The sequence below is a fragment of the Syngnathoides biaculeatus genome, chromosome 23, assembly GCF_019802595.1.
Source record: "Syngnathoides biaculeatus isolate LvHL_M chromosome 23, ASM1980259v1, whole genome shotgun sequence".
NCBI lineage: Eukaryota > Metazoa > Chordata > Actinopteri > Syngnathiformes > Syngnathidae > Syngnathoides > Syngnathoides biaculeatus.
The window spans coordinates 16,890,938-16,908,863 of NC_084662.1; the positions used below are offsets into that span (position 1 = coordinate 16,890,938).

The 17,926-nt window shown below is 46.7% G+C and overlaps 2 protein-coding genes across 5 annotated transcripts; one reads left to right on the forward strand and one right to left on the reverse strand.

Annotated features, from left to right (window-relative positions):
* Positions 1-2,465: 2,465 nt before the first annotated feature.
* On the reverse strand, positions 2,466-6,754 carry zbtb25 (zinc finger and BTB domain containing 25). 3 transcript variants are annotated; one of them, XM_061812451.1, is made up of 4 exons: positions 6,163-6,754; positions 5,407-5,560; positions 4,933-5,142; positions 2,466-3,660 (listed from the first exon to the last, which is right to left on the reverse strand). In XM_061812451.1, the coding sequence occupies exons 3-4, from the start codon at positions 5,133-5,135 to the stop codon at positions 2,598-2,600; spliced, it is 1,266 nt and encodes a 421-aa protein (XP_061668435.1). In that variant the 5' UTR covers positions 5,136-5,142; positions 5,407-5,560; positions 6,163-6,754; the 3' UTR covers positions 2,466-2,597. The 3 variants fall into 3 exon arrangements, with proteins under 3 accessions (XP_061668435.1, XP_061668436.1, XP_061668434.1); XM_061812452.1 differs by having other exon boundaries at positions 5,407-5,592; XM_061812450.1 differs by lacking the exons at positions 5,407-5,560; positions 6,163-6,754 and having other exon boundaries at positions 4,933-5,253.
* Positions 6,755-6,946: 192 nt separating this feature from the next.
* On the forward strand, positions 6,947-17,341 carry zbtb1 (zinc finger and BTB domain containing 1). Of its 2 annotated transcripts, none has more exons than XM_061812447.1 (3): positions 6,947-7,277; positions 10,070-10,591; positions 11,707-17,341. In XM_061812447.1, the coding sequence occupies exons 2-3, from the start codon at positions 10,074-10,076 to the stop codon at positions 13,079-13,081; spliced, it is 1,893 nt and encodes a 630-aa protein (XP_061668431.1). In that variant the 5' UTR covers positions 6,947-7,277; positions 10,070-10,073; the 3' UTR covers positions 13,082-17,341. The 2 variants fall into 2 exon arrangements, with proteins under 2 accessions (XP_061668431.1, XP_061668432.1); XM_061812448.1 differs by lacking the exon at positions 6,947-7,277 and adding an exon at positions 7,667-7,831.
* The last annotated feature ends 585 nt before the right edge of the window (positions 17,342-17,926 follow it).

The following is a 17,926-nucleotide window of genomic DNA, read 5'->3' on the forward strand; positions in this document are numbered from 1 at the left end:
CAAGTGTCATGGTGGAGCCTATCCCATCTATCTCCGCGCAAGAGGTGGGGTCCACCCTAAACTGGTCGCCAGCCAATTGCAGGTCACATATAAACAAACAAACAAACAAACAAACATTTCACACTCACATTCACACCGACTGGGAATCCATCAAACCTGCCACACATATGTTGGGGATTTGGGAGGAAAACGGAGTTCCCGGAGAAAACCCACACTGCCACAAGGAGAAGAACCAAATGCCACACAGGATTTGAACCCCAGTCCTCAGAACTGTGAGGCTAATGTGCTAACCAGTCACCCACCTGATATCCATCCATCCATCCATCCATCCATCCATCCATTTTCTTATCTGTTTTTCCTCACGAGGGTCGCGGGAGTGCTGGAGCCTATCCCAGCTGTCAATGGGCAGAAGGCGAGGTACACCCTGAACTGGTTGCCAGCCAATTGACCCCTCTGTAGAAATTGCGCAAGCCGCGTCACTGACCAATCAGAGGCCAGAGATCTACATAAACCACGCCGCATTTTTGGACCCGCAGTTTTCTAAGACAACGCTGCATGGTCCAGTATAGCTTCTGTTGGCGTTTTGTCGCGTATTTGGGTTCTTTAACAATAGATATGGTTAAGAGGTGTAGTCACGGACTTTATAATAGTGACGACAGGTATCCTGAAAGGCTAGTTGGTGGAGTTCGATTCGTACCCTTTCCAAAACCGAAGACCCAGTACGAAAAATGTCTTCGATGGATCAAACTTTGTGGAAGACCGCATCATCAACTGAATCCATCTAAAATCAACCGGAACAGAAGATCGAGTACGAAAAATGTCTTCGATGGATCAAACTTTGTGGAAGATCGTATGATCAACTGAATCGATCTAAAATCAACCGGAACAGATATGTTTGCACGAAGGTAAGCCCTATATTTGATTTTCATATAAATGAATTAGCAGTTCTTTTGCTTGCATAACATAGCTAAGTGTGAATGATTGACACACGTGTCCGTTTGTTTGCGGCTACGGTAAACTGGACTGTGTTTGCACAAAGGTATGCCGAATATTTGATTTTCAATACATGTCTCATACAAATGAATTAGCAGTTCTTCGCTTGCATAACATAAATACATGTGAATGATTGACACACTTGATCTGTGTTGAGGGATACTTTGCGATGATCTGACTGCACAAACGTGTCTCTTTGTTGGGGGTGAGCTAAGCTAAACCGGACTAGCAGTCCTAAAAGCCCTCGACGTGCACCGAGACACCAAGACTGAAGGAAGGATGTTTGAGGACACTAAAGTAGTGATTGCCGTACTCGGTCGGGACTTACGTAGGTTCGGCACTAATTCAAGAATAATTATTGAGGGGAGCGCGTGACGTTACACAAAGAAAACGAGAAAAACAACTCGTAAATCAAGCCTCGCCTTCTTTTCCTTCATACAGCGGTTCACAAACGGCTATACAGATACACATACAGATTCTGCACACAAGTGTGACATGTAACACGAAAATAGGAAACTGTCAATGACTAATTCGTCTTTGGGTTATAATATATTATATTATGTGGCTTCTCGGTCTTCCTCTGGCTCCGGAAAGATCTTGCGCTAATATAAATGGTTTCTCCGCCGATATGCATGTAAATACCATTGAAATACCCCTCGCTGAAATACTTGAAGCCCTGCTGTCTGCTTTTCAACGATATTTCACTGTTAGCTAAGAATGCGAGTGAGAAATCAGCCGGTAAATCGGACAGTTTTGCTCTATTCTTTTCTTGATGCGCCGCCCCTTTTGCTAATTGTTTGTCTGACGTAGGTGCACGTGGCGTGACGGCACTTCAGGAGGCGTGGTTAAGTGCCCTGTACGGAGGGGTCAATTGCAGGGCACATCAAGACAAACAGCCGCACTCACAATCACACCTAGGGGCAACTTAGTGTGTCCAATTAATGTTGCATGTTTTAGGAATGTGGGAGAAACCCCACGCAGGCATGGGGAGAACATGCAAACACCACACAGGCGGGTCCTCAGAACTGTGAGGCCAACGCTTTCCAGCTGCCCCAGCGCGCCGCCCCATTATATTAAATTTTTATATATACATACAATTGCTCAACAGTCTGGGGTCTCCGTTGTTGTATTTTGCATATCATAATGTGCTACACGTTGTCAATGGGATACGGGTCTGGACTGCTGGTAAGCCAGTCTAGTACTTTCCCTCTTTTACTGCACTAACACTAACCATGCCGTCGCAGATGCCGAGTTTTGAATTTTACGCGAACAATGGTCCATTTCTTCTTTTGGCCCAAGGATACGAGTTTGTTCACTAGTTTGAAAATCCAATATATTGTCTTTATGTTTTTAACTGAGAACAGATTGAAATGATTCACAAATAATTGCACGTTCTGATTTACGCTTTACACACCGTCCCAACTTCATTGGAATTGGGGCTTGTAAATCAGAATAAAGCAGCAAGACGAGCGTGTGTTTGATCAGAACTTTTACTTTGAAAACCACACAGAAGACAAAACGATGAACGCGTCTATCAACAAAAGTCACTGTGGGACTTCTCGTCTCTGCACATCAACGGGCAGTGTCACCCAATTCCCTTAGTGTCACTCGCCGCGCCCGCCATCACCGCCGCTCTCCTGCGAGATTTCTGAGTCGAGCGAGTAGGCGGAGCTCCCGTTGTCGTGAGCGTCCCTGCTAACCTCCAGGAGGGCGTCGTTGGTTGAGACCCCACCCCCTTCTGGGCAGAAGTGGGCAGAGCTATGGAAGAGCTGGCTGTGGCGGTGCAGTCTGGGCGGCTTAGCGGTGTGCGCGTACATGTGCTCCTGAAGCTGACTCTTGTGTGAGAAGCGCACGCCGCACACAGCGCATGCCATCTTGCGCTTGCGGGAGTGGGCGGCGGCGGCTGGGGCAGCGCTCAGTCCCGCCCCCTCCGCTGCTCCTACACGGCTCCTCCTAAGCTCCGCCGCCAGCTGGGCGGCCAGTGCCCGACTCTGCCGCAGCGCCTCCTGGAGGCGGTCGGCGTCCAGACGCTCGCCGGCCGCTTCGTCATCGTCGAGGCCGCCGCCCTCGTGCGACAGCCCCTCCATGAAGAGGGCGGGGTGGAGGGCGTGGCTGAACAGGTGCTGGCGCAGCCGTTCGGGCGACGCGCAGCAATGGCCGCAACGGGGACACGCCAGGGCCGGTGCTCGATCTTTGGATGCGAGACTTTCCTGAGGCGGAGACCCGGTCCCGACGACCTCGTCGTCCGGACGCTCTTGCTTGATGGAGGCGGAGATATCCAAGTCGTCCTGTGGCAAAGAGCCACGACCGTCCGATCGGTCACCTTGCAATCCCACGGCGAGCGATGGTTGCGAGTGGGCACGCCCACCCCGTGTTCCCGGCTCAGCACCGGCGGCGGCAGGTGCCTCCTTACCGGCAACCTGGGAGGAGATCTGGATGCCATACAGGTTGGACATGCGCACCGTGTCTGTGACGGGGGCGTCCGCCCCGGCCCCGGGCCCTTCGCCGCTCTTCCGACACAGCTGGTGTGCGTGCAAGAACTTGATCCCGTCTTCCAGACGCGTCGGTTCCACAGTCTGTTTGGGGCATGCTCCTGTGTACATCACGTGTAACAGGTAGCTGAAGACGTCAGGCTGGATATCGGTGGGCTGGATTTTGATGCACTCGCTGGCACACACGCAGACACACACATACACAATAATTTCATCAACAAACAAAGTTCATCATCGCCGTTCATTCACAAGTGATGCTAAAAAGACTTTTAGATATTGTCATTTAATCTTGTTGCTGTGCTTCAACCCTGTAAGCAACATACTGAAAACAAACGGTGCAGCAGCAACATAAACTGAGAATAGAACAGTAGTTACATTCGTATATCCTTTATCTTTTGCACAGAATGACTAATATTCATGGTGTACTAGTGGAATTGAGGAGTTATTATGAATCCCACTTGAGTTCTAGGCAGGACACACTGCGCTCCAACATGATTGACTGCTGCAATGACTGCATGTCTGTCTGTCTCTCTTGTCTTATACTGCCCCCAGGAGACGATGGCTGGCACATCAGAAGGAGCCGCATTCAATATACAGTGTGGCAAAAAAAAAATTAAATTCTATTTAATGATCTCATTAGTTCTTATAAAGTCAAATATTATTGCATGTTGTACAACAGGGGTCACCAACACGGTGCCCGCGGGCGAATATTAGCCCGCAAGGACCATATAAGGTGCCCGGGAGGTATGTTCTAAAAATACCATAGGCCACAAATTGTTCCTATTATTTGTGCTTTAAATTCTGAATCTGACTTGCTTATGTGAATTAAACTTTTAAAATACCTGTGATGTCATTTACTACAATAAATTAAAACAAAAATATTTTATGTACGTGTAATGAACCGAGTCTGAAATTTGCCGCAAACAGGTCACGTAGCCCTTCATACGACCGGTGTTCACGGAGTGGCTACTTCAGCCTCAAAAAGGTTGCTGAGCCCTGCTGTACAAGTACCTACAATACCTCGATTATCACAGGGGGTTACGTTCGAAACCACTCCAGCAATAAGTGAACTCCGCAATGCACCGAATCCACAATAGGTGAACCACGATATAGCAGGGGAACACCGTATTCCTTTACGAAACACATTAGAACAGTTTTTGTTTTGACAGTGGGCCTGGAATGGATTAATTCAGAATTGTGGGGGGTGCACAGAGCCACTTTCAACAAAAACAACAAATATGATGAAATGCATAGTTTATTTGAATAGTCAGCGGCCAACTCCCCCATTGCGCAGCCTCTGGATTAATAGCATTTTTTTGTGTGTGTGCAGAATGATGATTTGAAATACGAGTCAATTAGGTTAGTCACGGAACGAATTCAACTCGTATCTAAAAAAAAACGCTGCATGGGGACAAGGGAAAAATTCACAAGTGTGTGTGTGTGTCACCTGGTCTGGTGGATGAAGATCATTTTGAAGTAGTTGGAAAAGGCTGCGAGCACGGCCCGGTGAGCTTTGAAGTAAACGTTCCCGATGGCGACCGTGCAGTCGCACAGGAAGCCGAACTCGCGCTGCACGTTGAGCTGCTGCAGCAGGAGCAGACTGTGAGCGGCCGACACCGGCACCGACGCCGGCACCGACGAAGCCTCCATCTCAGACCTATGTGCGCGCATGGAAACCCGCGCTACGTCACGCCAAATATTTGCATATCTCACACACCTTTTGTCAAGCCGCCACAGACCCGCTCGTGCGCGCGCGCCCACCCACCCACACACACACACACACACACACACCACACACACACACACACACACACACACACACACACATTTGCACACGCGCGCGTCTCGTCGTCGCGATACGGCGGCGTGCACGGCGTCATCCACGCACGCGCATTGGGGCGTCGATTGATTGATGGCTTACCGCAAAAAGGAATCGGAGCGAGCAGCCGAGCAGGCGTCTGGGGAAGATGAAGATGAGGATGATTGTTTGTGCGCCGAAGTGCGTCACGTCTCGCGAGAGGATCCTGACGGTCACGTGGGCGATGCCCCTTGCCTCCCCAAAACAGCACATTGCACTGGAAGTGTGTTTACCGTTATAACCACGGATCTTAAAAAAAAAAAAAAAAAGACTGGATAGCACATACACATCGAGCGGTATGGCGATTGGTTGAACCCACTTGGCCGCCATCTTGATACTCCAAAAACGTGTGGAGGACATGGTTTACAGGTTGGATTATGGTGGGGTTTTTCTCAAAATTTAGCATGTAGGATTAAAACTTGTCGTTTGATCTTGACATTTTTTCAATTCTGGTAACATGATGGATTTTTAATTCGACTTGATAAACCAAAAAAGGCTAAGTGCAAAGGAAAGACATATAACACCGTAACTACTCAGAAACCTTGCATATTGCCGAAGGCCCGATTTCCGCGACATGTTTACTTTTCCCAAAGTACGCTGTGAAGCACTAACGTCATAACATAGCAAAAAAACAAGCCTTTTTTTTGGTCATAAAAACATTACATTTTAAGTCAATCAATTAGATATATTTTTGGAAATAAGGACTCACAATGGGAAAATACATGCTAAACGCATTGTTCAATTGTTGTCTCTGCTACGCCCTATTTCGGACAGAAAATGTAAAATTCAACAGTGTCAAAGTAAATCTTTCTAAGTTACCTGTGGAATGTTTTCTCATAGCCACGAAATTGGCGATTAACGCAGTTACTCGTTGTCCCTGCACAGGTCGGCATGGTTGTTTTGGGAGTATCAAGATGGCGGATGGCAACTTCAGTTTTGGTGGCCAATGAGCTATCCAGTCTTTTTTTTTTTTTTTAGATCTGTGGTGAAAACACATGAATTATGGACAAATACTGAGCGTGTTGTCAAAGGTAGAGTTTATGTCTAGATCCTCCCCCCGCCTTTAATAAGAGAGATTTTCATTCAGAAAATGAATTTTGTATTTACTTGGGTTGTCTTTTCTGAGATATATAGATATTTGCTTGATGATCTGAAAAGCAAAAGTGGGAAGAATTTGCCCCAAAAGAAAGTCTGAAATCAGATATACAAACGTACAGATACATTTTTTTGTGTGACTTGTGCACTGTGACCAATGTGAACGATGGTGAACCCATTCATTATAAAAACACACACAAACGCATTTATGGACAATCCAGCCTTCTATTAAGCTACGCGGGGAAGTATTTTAATATGATTTGTTTCTGTTAAAATATTCTGATTCTTGTAATACAGTATTAAACATTTTGTCCTAAAATATTTTTATTTTCTTAAATTTTCTAAATGTATCTTATGACATGGCCCCTTGTGTTGCTGTCATACTGGACGAGACAAATTTCCCTGTGTGTTTTCAACATACTCGGCCAATAAATATGATTCTGTTACTCTATGGATAGAAACAAAGTTTTTTAATGGATTCAAAATAAAGTATTAGATCAGATATTGTATGTATAAGCTTTGCTGATTGTTGCTCGGCCTCGTAACTTTTATTTTGAAGGTGCCCACTTCGAGCTGGAAGTCTTTTATTTTGTTCCTCGTGATCACAGCCGATGTGTGCGGAAGTTGCATCCGGCACTAGTTGAAGAACAAGAAGGAAAGGAAGAACAAGAATAAGAAAGGAGGACACGCTTCTTGTTCTTTTTCTTCTTGCTCACTCCCCAAGCCCCACAACCCCCCCCCCCGTGATTTTCACCCGCAGAGCAACCGCCGCGTTGTGCGAAGCCTCCGCTAATATTTAGCCGACTTCAACGCTCCCCCGTCGGCCTCGGCGACTTGCGGTAAGTCGGTGTTGTGCTGCGTGGTGGCGGTGGGCTGCTTTGGGTGCTCTTCGCGGGGGTGGCGGGGCTGTTTGCGGGAGACATATTGACGTCTGTGCCCTGTGCGAGCGCACCACCATACTCTGGTTCCCGTTCGGCTTCCAAATTAAAATGTCTTCGGACAGGCTCAAGATTTATTTTGTGTCTTCTCGCAGCCTTTCGGGGCAGTAATGATGCACTATATAATGTGTTTGTTATGTGGTACGTTCGATAGTGGCATTCCACGCTGGCTTTAGCTTTTTATTTTTATACATGTTGTTTATTTTGGAGGCGGAGTCGCTTGGTTTTCCGGTCGAGTAAACACTTGTTAGCTTGTGGTTAGCTATTAGCATGCTAGGTCGGCTGTGAGGGGCCGTTCCTCTCCCCCCACCCCCCATTGGACATACTCAGTAAAATATATTCTTGGTTGAAATTCAACTTGTTTGTTTCAGAGTGAAGCTAAGAAGTGGCTAGAAGTATTTTAGTTCTGGTGTAAGGAAAGAGACACATTGGAAAGTGCGTCACAAAAGTAAATGGTATGATTATTATTATTACACTACGTGCTTCACATGAATGCACGAGGTTCTAATTATATAGTTAAAGGGGACGTATTGCGGAATATTGGTTTGTTTATATGTTTTATGCAAAACGTCAAGTCTCCTAAGTGCCTCCCACCCATCTTGTATTAAATTAAACAACCAACTTATTGTTTTCTGCTTATTTCTTGCCAATGGACCATTTGAAAAGCAACACGTATTATTTCCGGTCGAAAGGTCGGATTGGAAATGAGTTTGTAGTTAGTTTAAATCTACTTTGATGCCGTATGACGGAACAATAACCTCATCCGTTAAATGTGTGATAACACGGGGTTGTTTAATTGTAACAGTTATAAGAGGGTGTGCACACTTGTGCATGTAGGTGATGTCATTTGTTTATTTTTACTTCCCTTCGAATGAGATTTGAGTTCTATGGGTTATAGAATAGAATGGGGTTTCAAATGGTTTTGACATGATTGATCCGAGGCAGCACGGTGGGGAAGCTGGAAAGTCTTGGCCTCACAGTCCTGAGGACCTGGGTTCAATCCCACCCTGCCCTGTGTGGAGTTCGCATCTTCTCCCCTTGCCTGCGTAGGTTTCCTCCGTGCACTCCAGTTTCCTCCCACATCCCAAAAACATGCAATGGGGGTGACATCCCTATAAAAACATTCTAAAAAAGATATTGGAATGAAAAATACATATACCAAACAGTATTCACTTCAATGTCTATACGAAAAAAAAAAAAGTGAGCGGAGAGCGCGTCATCCATGCACAAAGTTGCGCAATTGAGTGTCCCTCGACAGCCAAGTGGTCGCCATATTAGTCGCGTCATCTGTCCTTGACGTCATCGTCACTTCCGCCGTTGAAAACGCGCAGTGCCTTCTACTACGGAAGCCGAACAACAGAGATATTCGGATTTTTCCAACACCCCTTCTGACACGGAAGCTCTTTTCGAAAAGGACAACATCACACAACCGAGTGAAGTTACCGGGGAAATATTACACTATTGTTTCGAGTACTCAGGGCAATATTACACTATTGTTTCGAGCCATATTCAGATGATATGACATCACGGCCAAACCGTATCCCGTCCGATCCACTTCCGCGGCGGAGATGAGCCATCGCGGCTCATCGCAGCTGGCCGGTGTGGCTTCTGACGGAGCCGAGCGGTGCTGGTTTGTGTTCACAGTTGAACCGGCGCGCTTCATGCTCGCACGCGACTGAGTGACGCATTCTCGGCTGGGTTCTTCAGAGCCGCCCCCGTCGCAAAGCCCGACGCGCAGGCTTCGCGGAAGATGTGACCGCCAAACGCGGTGGCTGAGTTTCGGCCCGCCGTGCTATATAAGGAGGGGGTGGAGCCGAGCTATGCAGGCTGAGTGAGACATTGTTGGCTGGGCGACGCACACATCGACACATTTCATATGCGGATCTTTTGCTACGTTATGAGAGAGACCGATTACGTGGCCCGCCCCAAACAATTTTTTTTTTAGTCGCTTTATACACACCTACCTGTTATTTGGAACCCACGAAGCTCTCGCCCGCTCCACCCGTGCAATCCATTTTTCACAATGAACCGGGTCTCTTACAAACTTATGAAGGCTAAATCCATTCTCCCGAGTGTTCAAGCAATGTCCAGCAATGCAATGAGCCGGCATTTTGGCTAACACAAAGGAACAACGAGCTAACTTCGCGGAGGTAAAACTAATGGAAAGAAAGGAGTCCACGAGGGGGCGCCACTGTCCTTTACGTCACTTCCTGCTTCTACTCGACAACAAATTCCTGAGAGGATTTTCATGGCGGGAGTTACAAAAAGCTGTATATGTCCAAATCATGTTTTGTGGTGGAAAAAACACATGGGACCACATTGGCTGTGGGTTTTCATTAATAATATACCAAAAATCATCCGTTTGACAACACTTGAGCTTTAATTGGACACGCTAAATTGCCCCCTAGGTGTGATTGTGAGTACGGCTGTTTGTTTCTATGTGGCCTGCGATTGGTTGGCTACCAGTTCAGGATGTTCCCTGCCTCCTGCCCGTTGACAGCTTGGCATTGGGTCTAGAAATCCTACAACCCTCGTGAGAATAAGCAACTCAGAAAATGGATGGATGATTGATCCTAGCCTCTTTTTTTCCTTTGTTTGTGTGTTTAAAGCATTAAAAAAAAAGGGGTGTGCAGACTTTTGTAGCGACCGTCGTTGATGCTTCACATCTGACTTGTTGCGTTGGTGTCCCGCAGTGCGATGGCGAGGCTCAGCCACAGCGACCACGTCCTTCAGCAGCTGAACAACCAGCGCGAGTGGGGCTTCCTGTGCGACTGCCTCATCGCCATCGGCGACATCTACTTCCGGGCACACAAGGCCGTGCTGGCGGCCTGCAGCTCCTACTTCCGGATGATGTTCATCCGCGAGCAGCAGGGGGCGGCGCGCCTGGACCTCAGCGACATGCAGATCAGCGCAGAGTGCTTCGACCTCATTCTCCAGCTCATGTATCTCGGGCGCATCGCGGCGGGCACCTTCGACTTCGATGACCTCAAAGCGTCCATGGTCTACCTGCAGATGTACTACATCCCGGACTCGCTGGACGACCTGCGCGACATCCGCAGTGGCTCCAACCTGACGCCGTCCTCGTCCGAGTGCTCGACAGCAGCTGCGTCATGCGGCAGGAAGATGTTGTTTGGAGTGCGCATGTATGAGCGGAAGAGGGCGGCGGGTGCTCAAGAACCTGCCAATGGTATCAAAACTGTCAGCAGCTCTGCCAGGTATTGTGATTATAGTAGTTTGGGAGTTTATATTAGTTTTCATTTTTATTACATTAACCAGGTAAGCCACCAGAACCTAAGGCAAATCATCAAAAATTGTGACATCGAATAAGACCTCCCAGCAAGCAGATGGCACTTGGGAGTTTGAAATTTCAGTGTACCATCCTGTGCGTCAGAAAGAAATGATCATTTTATCATTTTAAGTATCACTCTTACTAGTGGTATCATTCTTTGGTATTTGTATCAATCGGTACTCAAGAGTGAGTTCTCTGAAAATATTGATATGAAATATCCCTTTAAACTTTTTTTTTTTTGACCAGTGAAAATATATAATTTCTCATGGCATACCTAATTGTAAGAAAAATGACAGATAAGTTTGATATATTTCATTTATTCTCATTGTTATGAAATTGACAAAGATGAAAAGGAATTACCATAATTCCCGGCCAACAGAGCGCACCTGGTTAGAAGCCTCACCGAGTAAATTTGTAAAGGAAATCCCATTTGGTACATGCATACATACGCTGCAACTGTGTAAAAGCCGCAAGTGCCCACATTGAAACACACAAAAAAAAAAAAAAAAAAATATATATATATATATATATATATATATATATATATATATATATATTTTTTTTTTTACAAGAAAGACAGTTCACAGAAAAGAATTTAATGCTAGTGCTAGCTCTGCGCTAAAGCTAGCGCTAATGCTAACAGGGCCGGTTAAAATAAAACTTACCTGTAAATATCACTGAGACATGCCAGTAACACAGCAGCAACATGCTAGCACACCGCTAAGGCTAGTACAGCGCTAACTGGGCCGGTAGAAGTCACTTCCTCGCCACAGCGGTCTCATTCTTACCTTTTCTAGTGGCCTTTAGAAAAAATGTACAAATGAGCCGCATCACCGTATAAACCGCAGGGTTGAAAGCGTGAAAAAAGTCGCGGCTTGTAGGCTGGGAATTACTGTACATTTCTGCTATCATTACAATTGGTTTTAATTTGTTTACTAAATGAACTTAAAGTCCTGAATTTTCATTCATTAAGAAAAAGTTTTTTTGAAGTTTTTGTTTTCATTTAATTTGATTTTCATGAACTATGACAACCCTTACCAGGTACCCGGTGGGGCCACCCATGATCGAGGAGGCATCAAGCACCCCCGTCTTCGGAGCGGCGCTCCCGAGCTCGGACGCTGGCCATACAGCGGAGCAACCGTGCGATCTGAGGAAGCGGAGTGGAGGAAGGAGCTCCACCCCGAGGGAACGCCCTCGCTTCGGCCGCACCTTCACTTGCGACGACTGTGGATTCGTCTTCAGCTGCGAGAAGCTCCTCATCGAGCACATCCTTACCTGCACCAACCGCAAGACCTACGCAGCCGCCTGCAGCCTGGACGGTGACAACGACTCCGCCAAGGCAGAGAGCTCCGCTTCAGAAGACGGCACGGAAGACCACAGGATGCTCGCCGACCTGCGCTCCGTGGCGGTGGGGCCAAACAACGAGGCGGTATCTTCCTGCGTCATTTCCATCAAGACGGAACCCGGAGATAGCCCGCACCCCATGGACCAGGAGGTGGGGGGCGGTCCCGGAACATGTGTTAATTGGGGGCCGGGTGACGAGGACTGCGAGGAAGCGCCCGGGGTATCCGGTGTGCAGAGCGAACAGTGCGAGAACGCCATGTCAGGAAGTGACCCCTCTGCCACGTCGCCCGTCTTTTTCAAGGTGAAAGACGAGGAGAGCGCTGAGGGCACCCCGTGCGAATTGTGCGGTGCGCTGCTGACCGAGGACGACAAGTCGGCCCACTACCTCTCCAGCCACTTGGGTCACATCTGCGCCTGCGGACGCTGCGGCCAAGTGCTGATCAAAGGCCACCAACTCCAGGAGCACGCCGAGCACTGCGGTGAGTCGGACGAGGCGGATGAGCCTCACGGCGCCGACGACGGCCTCCTGGAGGGCGCCGACCTGGCTTGCCCTCACTGTGGCCTTCCCTTCGAGAGCGAGAGCCTGGCACTGGAGCACGCCCTCTCCTGTCCCCACGAGGCCGACCTGATAAAGCCCGGCGGCCCTGACCACCGGCGCAAGCACTTCTGCGCCATCTGCGGGAAAGGCTTCTACCAGCGCTGCCATCTGCGTGAGCACTACACCGTGCACACCAAGGAAAAACAGTTCACCTGCCAGACGTGCGGCAAGCGCTTCCTGCGTGAGCGCCAGCTGCGGTTGCACACGGACATGCACCGCGGTGTGGCGCGCTATGTGTGTCCTGTATGTGACCAGGGCACTTTCCTCAAGCATGACCACGTGCGTCACATGATCTCGCATCTGGCGGTGGGTGAGACCATCTGCCAGGTGTGCTTTCAGATCTTCCCGGGGGGTGAGCAGCTCGAGGAGCACATGGAGGTGCACCTCTACGTTTGCGGCGTGTGCGGTGACAAGTTCCGCCTCCGAAAGGACATGCGCACGCACTACAATCTCAAGCATGCCAAGAGGCTGTAGCACACGCATGCATAGCATGGACGGACTTGGCATGAGGAGGAAATCTAAAGTGCTACATTGACTTCACGAGTTGAATTCGTTCAGTGGCCACGTTCAGAAATCATATTCCTCATATCTTTACCCATCAAAATGAATGGAGTTGTAGTTCATTTGTGACAACCCCAACTAAAAAATATTTTAGTCTGTTTTTTTTGTAAGCCCGAAAAGACAAACTGTACTTAAAGGTCAGGTGTCATCCCTATTTTTCATTCAAAATCAGATATTGAAATGAAAAATACATATAACATTATTCACTTCAATGTCTACACGAAAAAATAAATACGAGCGGAGAGCGCGTCATCCATTCGCAAAGTTGCGGAAGTGTCATTCGACATCCAAGTGGGCGCCACATTGGCTGCATTTACTGTCCGTGGCGTCACCCCCCGGACATTCGCCCTTGAAAAGACGCTGTGGCCCCTACGGTGGGACACCCCCCTTCAGACACGGAAGCTCTTTTCGAAGAAAACATCTCACAACCGAGTGAAGGGTCCAGAGCAATCTTACCCTTTTGTTTCCAGCCGTATTTAAATGACATGCGGATCACGGTTATTCCACCTCCGCGCGGCGGTGATAAAAGCCCACTTCTGCGGCTCGGCCTTGTCGACAAGGCCGGTAGCGATCCACAAGGCCTGCGTAGACTGTCCTTCAGCGGCCTTCGGATGCGCACATCGACACATTTAGCACCCCTGATTTACGGATTACGCCCCGCCCAAACTATTGTTTTTTTGGGGGGGGTTTTAATAGTTGTATACACACCTGCCTGTCCTCTGGACCCGTGCAATCCATTTTTCCCAACGAACCGGGTCTCTTGCAAACTTATGAAGGGTAAATCCATCCTCCCGAGTGTTCCAGCAATATCCAGCAATGCAACGAGCCGGCATTTTAGCTAACACGAAGGAACAGCCGCAGGTAAAACTAATAGAAACAAACGAGTCCGCTAGAGGGCGCTCCTACCCCGTATGCCACTTCCTGCTTCTTCTCGAAAACAAATCCCTCTAGAGCAGGGGTGTCAAACTCCCTTTGGTCTGCGGGCCGAATACAGCTTAATTTGAGGTCAAGCGGGCCGGACCAGTAAACTCATTGCAAAATTACATAGAACTAACAATAAGCCCACTTTTTTCCTTTGTATTAGTCACTAATACTAATAATTAGTGCAAAGAATGAGTAAATTATCAAAATGTTTATGAACAGAATTTTCCTTTTACATTATGAACAATATATTATGAACAAGAGAATAACATAAGAACATCAATAAAGTATGTGCAATTTTAACAACACTTTTACACAGTTAAACATATATTTAAGTGTGTTGTACATAAAACTGATCACAGAAATAGTAACAATGTTCCAAAAACATTTAGTACCAGCCTTGTGGAACTTAAAAACACTGTTTTTCAACATCTGGAAAGCAATTTGAACAAATGAATAACTTTCACAGCAATTATTCGTCTTGCTTGGAATTTGCCCTTGAAACTTGACATCGTTTATCCTGCACAAGTGCATCAATATGAGGCATCATGTCCTGAGAAGCAGCCAATTTCAGAATCTCATTCAAATGCTTATGTGTGAGCTTTGAGCGCAGCTTTGTTTTATGAATGTTCATTAGTGAGAAAACTTGCTCACAAAGGTAGGTTGTCCCAAACATGGACAATGTTTTAGCAGCTAGTGCTGTCAATGCGGGATAGCCTGGTAGGAGGTACTTGTCAAATGTGTCCAAGCTTACAGAGGCAAATCTGTCCTTCAGTTCTACATCACACTTGCAAATCAATGATTTCAAGTTGCATGGCAACGGGCAAATCAGAAGCTTTGACTGTGAATGGTGAGCGAAAAACTGCAAAATCTTTTCTCAAACTCCATCAACAGCCCTGAAATCTTCTCTTTGTACCGTTTCACGTCAGTATTAACGCTTGGTGCGCACATATCTTTTAAACAGGGAAAATGAGCAGGGTCACCGCTTGGCACCTGCGTCTCCCATAACCCGAGCTTTAACTTGAATGCACGTATGCTGTCATAATACTGTGTTACGATTTTTTTGCGTCCCTGCAACATTTTGTTAAGAATATTCAAGTGCTCAGTGATGTCAACCATAAACGCAAGGTCCTGCAGCCACAGATGGCACTGTAATTCCTTAGCAGGTTGACCTTTTTTCTCCATGAATTTTCCGATTTCATCACGTAAATCAAAGAAGCGCTTTAGCACAGCACCTCTGCTTAACCATCGTACGTTCGTGTGATAAGGCACACCATGGATAATGTTACAGTCACTGAGAAAGCTGTCAAATTGACGATGATTGAGACCTCTGGCTCGGATGAAATTAACAGTTCGGACAACCACCTCCATGACGTGATCCATTCTTAGCGAATTGCTGCATAATGCCTCCTGATGCAAAATGCAATGAAATGTCCAAAAATTACCTCCCCCATTTGCGGCTTGTACTTTATCTCTGAACTTTGTCACAACACCTGCCTTTTTACCAATCATTGACGGCGCACCATCGGTAGCCAGGCTTACGGCGCGTGACCGGTCCGCTCCGACTCTGTCCAGCGCTCCGACGACGGAGCTGAAAATGTCCTCAGCTGTTGTGGTGTCGATCGTCGGCGCCAGCTCGAGAAACTCCTCTGTGACATTCAAAGTCTTGTCAACTCCACGAATGAATATGGCCAGTTGAGCGACGTCCGTGATATCAGTACTCTCATCAATCGCAACAGAAAATGCCACAAATGACCCCACTTTGCGTTTTAGTTGGTGGTCCAAATCTGCAGAGAGTTCCGAAATCCTGTCTGCCACGGTATTTCTTGTCAAGCTTATATTGGCGAAAGCATGTCGCTTCTCAGGACACACAATTTCAGCAGCCGTCAGCAAGCAGTTTTTGATGAACTCTCCATCACTGTACGGCTTTGATGCCATTGCTATTTGGCTCGCTATTAGCATCACTGGCTTCTCGGCTCCGGGTGAAAACAGTTTGCTGTTTCTTCAGACGCGCCATCATTTCATTTACCTTCTGTTTTCTCAATTCTCCATGCAAACTGTTGTATTTTTCACCATGCTGAGTTTCGTAATGGCGCCGAATATTGTATTCTTTAAGCACCGAAACTTGCTGCTGGCACACCCGGCACACGGGTTTCCCATTCACCTCCGTGAACATATAAGAACATGTCCATTTTTCTTGAAAAGTCCGAAACTCTGTGTCTACTTTTCTCCTTTTTGACAAAGACATTTTGCTGATGAGGGTGCGAGGCAAACGGAAAAGTAGATAATGCAATTGTCGCCAATAGACGCTGTACAGACGTTCAATTTTACCAGGTCAAGGTGGTCCTAGTTCCGCCGCAGTGTTGCTTTCATGTTGTCTGCACGTACTAAAACACTGCACCCCCTAGCGGATAATACAAGAACTACAAATTTTAAAGAAAATTCATATTTTTTTTTTATACAATGCAGCTTTCTTCCCCGGGCCGTACCAAACCACCAGACGGGCCGTATGTTTGACACCCCTGCTCGAGAGGATTTTCATGGCGGGAGTTACAAAAAGCCATATATGTCAAAATCATGTTTTGTGGTGGGGGGAAAAAATAGGCATGGGTCCATGTCGGCTGCCGTTTTTTCATGAATAACATACTGAAAATCATGCATTTAATGTATTGTAATTGTTCTACTTCTGTTCTGGCCATCTTAATGGCGCACTAGTGTCAGCAACTGATGATTGTCTTTCCGCTGCAAGGAAATTGGTGTGAACTGTTGGTTGTTGCGAGGTCCACTGGTACCACCGCTGTATGCAAAGTGAAGTCAAGGACAGGTGACACCTTGGCACTGGGTGGTGCCATCCTGAATCAAATTCTGTTTCGGGACCCATAAATGCTTGAGGACGCTGAGACTTGTGCAAAACGACGGTTTTCCCTCCCACTTTGAACCCTAATCTTCTTACACTCCCGATCGGTCGCCGTGTCTTGGGGGTTGTGGACTAGACGTCGGATGAAACGGGATTCTTGCCGGAATTGAAAGTCAGTTTTCAGTGATCCATGATGAGGGATGATGGTGGCGTTGATGTTTCTGTGCTGTATGCCGCGCACAAGGCTTCATCAAGTGGACTGAAACGTGTTGAGAACTTGTTCCGTTCTGCGTCAAGACCAATCGGATCCTTACGTGATTGAAAGTATTCAATGTGTGTGCGCTTCTGTGTTTCCTTGTCAACTACACACTTTGAATAAATAACTGCACACTTCACTTAAGTCGTCTTTAATGTCTCCACTGAGCTTTGGATGACGATATCAAGTTTGATGATGACTTATTAGAAATTGTATTCATCTTTGAACACGTGATGAACTCATTTTGCATGGTGTCACTTTCAGATGTTCAACCAGAGTTGAACAAACTAAACTTAACTTAAGTTTCAGATCAAATATTTGTGAACAAAGTTTGGAATTGAACTAAATGATGAAACCTCGAGTTTATCATCTTATTCAAACATTACATTATATTATAGCCAAAGGACAGCATGGTTAGGTGATTGGGAAACCTTTGTCACAGTTCGAAGGTTTTGGGGTTGTAATCTGGGCCCCAACTCATTTATTAAAAAATCTTCATTCAAATATAAAAATAAAATGATTAAAAATATACATTATTTGTCAAAAATCTACAACCCCCTCACCCCCCCCCCCCAATAAAAAAAATAACATGATTCAGGAAAACGAGACATGACACGGAAGTTGCCTCTTCACAACTTGGTAGGTTTTTCTCTCCCTGATACATAAATATTCCTAAATATAGTCTACCCCTGAATATCACATTTATGCTCCAGGAGAGTCTGCA

Excerpts from the sequence above, each read along its gene's own strand:
- zbtb25 (XM_061812450.1), bottom strand. The coding sequence starts at position 5,156 with ATGCGCGCACATAGGTCTGAGATGGAGGCTTCGTCGGTGCCGGCGTCG. Across the intron at positions 3,661-4,932 it reads ATCTTCATCCACCAGACCAG|CGAGTGCATCAAAATCCAGC; the intron begins GTGACACACACA and ends CGTGTGTGCCAG.
- zbtb1 (XM_061812447.1), top strand. The coding sequence starts at position 10,074 with ATGGCGAGGCTCAGCCACAGCGACCACGTCCTTCAGCAGCTGAACAAC. Across the intron at positions 10,592-11,706 it reads ACTGTCAGCAGCTCTGCCAG|GTACCCGGTGGGGCCACCCA; the intron begins GTATTGTGATTA and ends AACCCTTACCAG.